The 8,856-nt window shown below is 38.9% G+C and overlaps 1 protein-coding gene and 1 long non-coding RNA gene across 2 annotated transcripts; both read left to right on the top strand.

Annotated features, from left to right (window-relative positions):
• Window positions 1–305: 305 nt before the first annotated feature.
• On the top strand, window positions 306–5,276 carry LOC309698202 (uncharacterized protein; the record flags this gene model as incomplete). The annotated part of the gene is made up of 6 exons (XM_082520502.1): window positions 306–500; window positions 593–683; window positions 795–1,215; window positions 1,515–1,683; window positions 1,779–1,996; window positions 5,107–5,276. Exons 1-6 carry the CDS (start codon window positions 370–372, stop codon window positions 5,274–5,276), a joined length of 1,200 nt encoding a protein of 399 aa, XP_082376628.1. The 5' UTR covers window positions 306–369.
• A 1,168-nt stretch (window positions 5,277–6,444) lies between these two features.
• Window positions 6,445–7,676, top strand: LOC309699410. Its single transcript, XR_014274329.1, has 3 exons — window positions 6,445–6,687; window positions 6,792–7,043; window positions 7,290–7,676. It is a non-coding gene; the product is annotated as an uncharacterized lncRNA (long non-coding RNA).
• Window positions 7,677–8,856: the final 1,180 nt, after the last annotated feature.

Here is an 8,856-nt window from a genome sequence, read left to right as displayed (position 1 = left end):
ATCTGCCTGCTAGACAGATTATGTGTCAAATCAAAAAGGAACATAGCCCTACAGTAAATAAGTACACATACAGAAATCAGCGCATAGAGACATTGACCCTTGAAATTCTTTAACAACACAAATTTGCGATGCTTCCAAATCTTAAATAACCGTCCATGTTAAAAAGGAGTTCTTCCTTCAAACTGCCATTAAAATGCCACCAAAGTCCTGATTCCAATTCAAAGTGGTAGGCTTTTTATATATATATCAAGGTTTTCTTATATTTCTCTTCTTATTTTTCAAGTATTGGGACATATGCTCCTCAATTTGAAGACTTGTTGGCAAAAAATTATTCACCTGTTCTGATGTGTATTCTTCTCTACAGGAAAAATGCCACGTCAGATGACAGAATGCCCAATATGCTTGATTCCATATGTTGCAGTTGGGCAGCATTTAAAAAAATACCACCATGTTGTAAACAAAGAAGAATTACATTTACTGCTAAATTACTGCTCTACAGTGTAAGTCACTGTCATACAGTATATGAAAAAACATTGCAACAATTTAAAGTGGTAGTTGTAGTTACATTTGTCAAACTGGATGTGATATGCAGTTACAGGGGCAGGCTGGACTGTCCAGTATGTAAAGTTAAAAACCGTATAAGACTGGACAAGCACTTGGAAAATGTCCACTGTGAGATTGAGGTTAGTGTTTTGTATAGCTTACATTTTGTTGTTAAATTAGAATGCATTCTTATGTGACATGTTTCACTAACTTTCTCAAACATTGCTGTTCTATTGTTTATACCCTTTCAGAAATCAGATCAGAAGAAAGTAATGAGGACAGCGAAACGATTGGCTAATCTGAAAGCCCTCAAAGCTCTCAGACGTTCAAATCCACAGCCTCCAATGGTGACCTCACTGGACATAGAGCAGCTGACTGAAAGCAGTGATCAAGAGGAGCAAAGTGATAGCAGTGATACCAGTGAAGAATCTGCAGAGATTAGAGAAGACAGCTCAGTCCATTCCCCTGTCAATCAGTCAGATGATGCTCAAGTCCAACATCAGACTTGCAAAAATTGCAAAGAACTGCATTTGAAACTACAACAACTGAAAAGTAAACTGAAAAGACTGAAATCCTCTAAGGATAAACCTGGCCTCAAACCCCTCAACCCCCCAAAGCGCCAGAAATTTGAAAGACATAAACCTGACCCAACAGCCCGGCTTCCTAAATTTGGTATGAATTATTTAACAAAAGTGTTTTTTGTTGTGTAGTGTAATGTGAATTTGGATAACTGGTTGTTCTATTTATTATTGTAGGCTCTATCTTAAAGTATAAAGTGCCTTGAGGCAAATGTTGTTGTGACTTGAATGGAATTTAATTGAATTCTATCAAGGAAGTTAAATCCTGCTAATTAGCAATATCTTCCAAATATCATTGTCAACCAATTCAATTAGAAGAATGTTTTCTGTACTTCATCAATTTGTCATGACACTCCTAATTGCTATGTTGTTACTACACTTTATTTTAAACAGAGAAAGTCCTGAATGCTTGGTTTCAGCACATTTGTGGAACAAGTAAAAAGGATGTCGACAACGCCAAACAACGGGTCCATCATGTCCGTGCCTGGGCATATTTCATGTCTCACAATCAAGTCCCTGCAATGACGTTTGCATTTATGGACAACAGAGAAAGACTGACTGAGTACATTTTTACAAATATCTGTGATATATTAGTCCAGTAATCTCAATAATACTAAAGTGATTACTGATTTGTGTTTGTTTGTGGGCCTTTTTTAGATGGACAACTTATCTGAATAAACATGCCGTGACAACCAAAAGGATTCGGATTGGAAATGTGAGGGCGTTCTTGAAATTTCTAATTGATGCACAACTGCCAGAGGTCAGAGCCTCCCGTAAGGCTTTAAAGGGGACTTTATTTGCACTTCAGTTGGAAATGAAGAAGAGCAGAAGGGAGTTACACACCCACAGGCAAGCCATCAGGATCAAAAAATCACGTAAGATCCAACTTTACTACTTATTCATCACTGTCGTTACCTAGCATGTGTAACAAATACATTATTTATAAATGTCACAATGTCATTACTGTGATGTAGTGAGGAAGGAGGACTCAAAATGTTATAATCTAAAGTATAAATTGTATACAAGTATATATTTTCTGTGCTGTATTTACACAGTGGCATGCAAAAGTTTGTGGAACCCTGATAACTTTCATGGTTTTTCTTTACTAATCATTGGTTGCTTGGATTAGCAATTTCAGTTCAACATATCATATAGCGGACAAACACAATGATATTTCAGAAGTACCACTGTATACAATGTACAAAACAGAAAGTAAACAGAAACTAGGAAATGCAGAGCTGTTAGGCTTCATTTTCTAGTTTCTGTTTACTTTCTTTTTATCTACTTTCTACATGGGAAAACAGTATGTCACCACAAGGAAACAGAGGCACACCATGGATACTAATTCATATACAAAGTTCAGGAGGACAAAAATAAAGCAGAGAGAATCTACCACAGATCTAGAAAACAAAATTGATCAGGGGGTAAATGAATTAAACTAAACAACATAAAATTGGCACCAAAAACAGGAAACGTGACCAGTAACTAACCAGTGGCAACACATAACTAAACATACAAATGCAGAAAGAAAAAACATAAAATATCTAAACAATAAGCAAACTAGTAATCAAATTAAAGATACCTACTGATAAAATGAACTATACTGTCAAAAAACACAAAGACAAAAATGGTCACGGAAATGAGACTATCAAAATTTAGGATATTGATATTTCCTTTTTTCAATTCAATTCAATTCAATTTTATTTATATAGCGCCAAATCACAACAAAAGTCGCCTCAAGGCGCTTCATAGATACAGAGAAAAACCGAACAATCATATGACCCCCTATGATCAAGCACTTTGGCGACAGTGGGAAGGAAAAACTCCCTTTTAACAGGAAGAAACCTCCGGCAGAACCAGGCTCAGGGAGGGGCGGCCATCTGCTGCGACTGGTTGGGGTGAGAGAAGGAAGACAGGATAAAGACATGCTGTGGAAGAGAGACAGAGGTTAATAACAGATATGATTCAATGCAGAGAGGTCTATTAATACATAGTGAGTGAGAAAGGTGACTGGAAAGGAAAAACTCAATGCATCATGGGAATCCCCCGGCACCCTACATCTATTGCAGCATAACTAAGGGAGGATTCAGGGTCACCTGGTCCAGCCCTAACTATATGCTTTAGCAAAAAGGAAAGTTTTAAGCCTAATCTTAAAAGTAGAGATAGTGTCTGTCTCCCGAATCCAAATTGGAAGCTGGTTCCACAGAAGAGGGGCCTGAAAACTGAAGGCTCTGCCTCCCATTCTACTTTTAAATACTCTAGGAACAACAAGTAGGCCTGCAGAGCGAGAGCGAAGCGCTCTAATAGGGTGATATGGTACTACAAGGTCATTAAGATAAGATGGGGCCTGATTATTTAAGACCTTGTATGTGAGGAGCAGGATTTTGAATTCAATTCTGGATTTAACAGGAAGCCAATGAAGGGAAGCCAAAACAGGAGAAATATGCTCTCTCTTTCTAGTCCCTGGCAGGACTCTTGCTGCAGCATTTTGGATTAGTTGAAGGCTTTTCAGCGAGTTTTTTGGACATCCTGATAATAATGAATTACAGTAGTCCAGCCTGGAAGTAATAAATGCATGAACTAGTTTTTCAGCGTCACTCTGAGACAGGATATTTCTAATTTTAGAGATGTTGCGCAAATGGAAGAAAGCAGTCTTACATATTTGTTTAATATATGCGTTGAAGGACATGTCCTGGTCAAAAATTACTCCAAGGTTCCTCACAGCGTTACTGGAGGCCAAGGTAATGCCATCCAGAGTAAGAATCTGGTTAGATACCATATTTCTAAGATTTTCAGGGCCGAGTACAATAACCTCAGTTTGATCTGAATTAAGAAGCAGAAAGTTAGCGGCCATCCAGGTCTTTATGTCTTTAAGACATTCCGGCAGTTTAACTAATTGGTGTGTGTCATCTGGCTTCATGGACAGATATAGCTGGGTGCCATCAGCATAGCAGTGAAAATGTATGCTATGTCTTCTAATGATACTGCCCAAGGGAAGCATGTATAATGTAAACAGAATTGGTCCTAGCACTGAACCCTGTGGAACTCCATAATTAACCTCAGTGTGTGAAGAGGACTCTCCATTTACATGCCCAAATTGGAGTCTATTAGATAGATATGATACAAACCACTGCAGCGCAGTACCTGTAATACCTACAGCATGTTCTAATCGCTCTAATAGGATATTATGGTCGACAGTATCGAACGCTGCACTGAGGTCTAGCAGGACAAGCACAGAGATGAGTCCACTGTCAGAGGCCATAAGAAGATCATTTGTAACCTTCACTAAAGCTGTTTCTGTGCTGTGCTGAGCTCTGAAACCTGACTGAAACTCTTCAAATAAACCATTCCTCTGCAGATGATCTGTTAGCTGTTTGACAACTACTTTTTCAAGGATTTTTGATATGAAAGGAAGGTTGGAGATTGGCCTATAATTAGCTAAGACTGCTGGGTCTAGAGATGGCTTTTTGAGTAAAGGTTTAACTACAGCCAGCTTGAAGGCCTGTGGTACATAGCCGATTATTAGAGATAGGTTGATCATATTTAAGATCGAAGAATTAATTTTTCACATGAATGTGTTATATTCAGTACTAAGCTTGGTAAACTTGGAAAGTTTAGGAAGAAGGATAAATAAATTGAAAGGGTTAGTATTCTGGATTGGAAAGTAAGATTTAAGTTAAAAATGGCAATCCAATTCATTTTCATATACTGTGAGCTCTGGTCGCCAGTTCTTCTTCCTTACAAAATAATTTTTTGAAAAAAATTAGGTCTAAACTACAACCTGTTGTTTTTGTGCACCCCTGTTGTTTTTCAGGATGTTTCTTCATAAATCATTGGTTGCTTGAATTAGCAATTTCAATTCAATATATCATAAAAATCTGTATTAGGTCTGAAATACAACCTGTTTTATATTTACATCATTGCGTGCAGCATGAATGAGCATGACTGGAGCTGCAGGAACATAAAAACATTCTGTGTCTTTTAGAAATGCTTGTAGATCCTGTCCACATCACTGATTTTCTCAAGAAGGCCACCACACACATCCCTGAAGCACTTGGTAAGTGTGTAGTTCATTTCTCCATAAGGACAACTCTAATAACCCCAATAATATCTCTGCTAATGAGAAATTATATAATATTTACTTACCAGCTGTAATCTGTATGTATATATAGTTCAGAATCTCAGATTTACAGAAATATATGACAGAACTTTTTGCTTTCAATTATAACAGACTGCTCATTTATAATCACTTGTTGGACTTTTTGATTTTTCTTCAAATATATAATACATATACAAACAGTAGCATTTGTGATGTTTATATAGGATTATATTAGGGGGAGTATATAGCAATATAATCAGTGTTGGGAAGGTTACTTTTCAAATGTATTCCGTTACAGAATACAGAATACATGCCCCAAAATGTATTCTGTAACGTATTCCGTTACGTTACTCAATGACAGTAACGTATTCTGAATACTTTGGATTACTTAATATATTATCATGCTTTTTACAACAACGTGAATGTACTATTGCTGTGTGATTTATTACTATTACTGAAGGTCCGCGACTCCGAACTGTAGTAAAGGGACCTCTGACTAATACGGCGGGGTCCCTGTCGGCTCGTAGCCGAAAAATAGCTTTACTTTGTTGTGTGGGTCAACTTTTCTTGCGAGAGACAGAGAGAGGCGTTGAAAGGCTGCTCCAACGGAACTTATTGTTTTCGGAGGAAAACACGAACACGGTGTACAGTCGAGTCTTATTAGCTTACTTACAACTGGGCTCGTCAGGCTCTCTTCTTGGCTGAAGTGGTTATTATTATATTTACATGCTTCCAGCTCCTGTTTTTCCTCGACGACAACACGTACCTTTCCACTCCCCTTTTTCTCCCTCCTCGCGCTCACAGACCCATAACGTGTATGGCAGTCCATTCTCCCTGCAACACTGACTACACTGCCCATGATGCTACATTCTTTAGAGCTATGCTTGTAGCATTCTGCCTGTTAGCTTAGCACAACAACAACAACAAAAAGGCGCTCTCTCACCCAGGAAACACACAGTCGCAGAGAGAGAGAGAGAGCGTCGCCCTGTAACCATGGCAACCGTAACGCTGCCGCCTGGAACAACAGAACGTAGCTGTCAAACAAAACCCAAACAGTCCTGACCCGCGACAAAATGAAACAGGAAAGTACTGCAGTGTAATCCATTTATTTCAACAAAGTAACTGTATTCTGAATACCACCTTTTTAAACGGTAACTGTAACGGAATACAGTTACTCATATTTTGTATTCTAAATACGTAATGGCGGTACATGTATTCCGTTACTCCCCAACACTGAATATAATGGATATGCTTCCCTATCCCTTGTGTCTTACTGTGCAACCTCTATGTTACTCAATAGTCGAGCTTGAGAAAAATCCCACAACTGAGAACCTAGACTGGTTCTATGGTCTTCTGGCTGGATTTGTCATCTGCACAACTGGGCACAGAAGAGGCGTCATATCAAATATGACAGTTGAGGAAGTTGGCACTGCTGAAGCGGATGGTGATGGCCGGCGGATAATCAGAGTAAAATCATTAAGCAATTATTTCTCTCCCTGATTAAAGATATTTTCTTACCAGCGACATCAATGACTGTGTGCAATGTAATTTAGTTGCTGATTCTTTTACAGGTAAAAGAGCACAAGACCAAGGAAACATTTGGCCATGCACTTGTTCCCCTAACGAAAGACGAATACATATGGTTTCACCGCTTTGTGTACCACCGCCACAGATACCCTGGTGTATCATCACAATTGATTTTTGCCAACACCAATGGAGGGCCTTATGCTAAGATGCTGACATCGTTCCAAGATGCATGGAGGAAGTTTGGTATCCCAGGAAAACCAAACTTCTCTATGATTAGGAGCAGCATCAGCACTTTTGTGAGTAGTTTCCACTTTATGGTGATTCAGTGTTTTTACCTTCCTATCTTTTTAGAGTGATGATATAAAACAGTCACCCTTCCTGGTTTTACTCCCAGTGTTATAATGTTGAAAGGACATTTCTTTTTCTTTTTATTGTCTTCTGTTGTACTTCTTTTTGTGGTTCTGTCCTTAGCTCTGCAAATCTCCTTGAAAATGTCAAATGTTAGTGCAATTAATAACATTATTTAATGTTTACATTTGTAGAGTGGGAGATCCTTGGGAACCCAAAGCAAGGTACAAGTCCACCGGATGATGTGCTATTCTGACGCAACTGCAGAGAGACCTTATGAGGCAGATTTAAACTTTGACGAAGCCTTCAAGTGCCGCAACAATGCTGCAAAGGCACTTGCTGTGAACAATAGAACCAGAGACTCTGAGGAATCTACAACCTCAGAAGACAATGAAGATGTGTTGCAGAGAAGATATGCTGGACCAAAGAAAAGAAAGTCTAGTCAAAATGCCACAAGAGGAGAAATTGTGAAAAAGAAGACCAAACAGCACGCAAACACCATTGACACAGACACATCTGGAAAACACCGACATAAACAGAGTGGCAGGGGAAGAGCAAAAGTGACTACAGAGAGTAGTGAAAGTGAAGATTATGATGATAACCATGAACACATTGACCTTACAGCAGCAGGTACATTGGGATCCACCAAAGGTAAAGATAATGCTAAAGAAAAGGGAAAAGCCACAAAGGACAGAGGAGACTTGTATAGTCATACTCAGTTTCTTAAAAACAAGTTCAAATGTTGGGAATATCCTAAAATTATCTTAGAAAGAAATGCAATCCAAACACAAATACAAAAAGTTGTTAGACCAAAGGAAACAACTGAGGGTGTGAACCAAACACAAACAGAGACAATAGATGAAGACAATGAAGCCTTGAGGCCAGAAAGTTTGAGTGAAAATGAAAACAGTATGGAAACAGTGACTACAGATAACGAAGAAGACAAAGCTGAAGATGAAAATGGTCCCTTGTTGAACACAACAGACATAGACCAAGAAGTTTCCAGTGGAGTAGTGAGAAAAACTACAGAAAAAATAAAAGGAACGAGCACAGAGGACATAGGCAGAGATAAACATGGACCACAGAAAAAGACAACAACCGAGGAAAAATGCAATTTGAGATCAGAAGGAACAACAGAGGAAGGAATGAGAACACAGACAGAGACTACAGAAAAAGACAAAGCACTCAGCACAGAGGACACAGACATAAAGGAACAGAGACCACAGATGGAGACCGCGGTCAAAGAAAAAAACATTTTGAGAGCAGGAGTTACAACAGAGGAAGGAATGACAACACAGAGAGAGACTACAGAAAAAGAGAAAGGGTTGAGCACAAATGACAATGGGCAACACACAGTAACTACAGATAAAGACAAAGCACTCAGCACAGAGGACACAGACATAAAGGAACAGAGACCACAGATGGAGACCACAGCTGAAGAAAAAAATGATTTGAGATCAGAAGGAACAACAGAGGAAGGAATGAGACCACAAACAGAGACTACAGACAAAGACAAAGCACTGAGAACAGAGGACAAAGACATAAAGGAACAGGGACCACAGATGGAGACCAGGGTTAAAGAAAAAAACAATTTGAGAACAGAAGGAACAACTGAAAACAAAGACACAGTTAGAGTAAAAGAAGATGGCCCTGGGACTAGCTATGAGTCTCTGGTGGCACACCCAAAAAAGAGGAAAAGTTCTCTAATGAAGAAAAGCTCTTTGGCGAAGTGTGATGAAAGCAAAGAAACAAGGCAAAAGG

The sequence above is a fragment of the Aulonocara stuartgranti genome, assembly GCF_965226115.1.
Source record: "Aulonocara stuartgranti genome assembly, chromosome: 22".
Taxonomy (NCBI): Eukaryota; Metazoa; Chordata; class Actinopteri; order Cichliformes; family Cichlidae; genus Aulonocara; species Aulonocara stuartgranti.
This window is presented reverse-complemented; position numbering and strand designations above follow the sequence as displayed.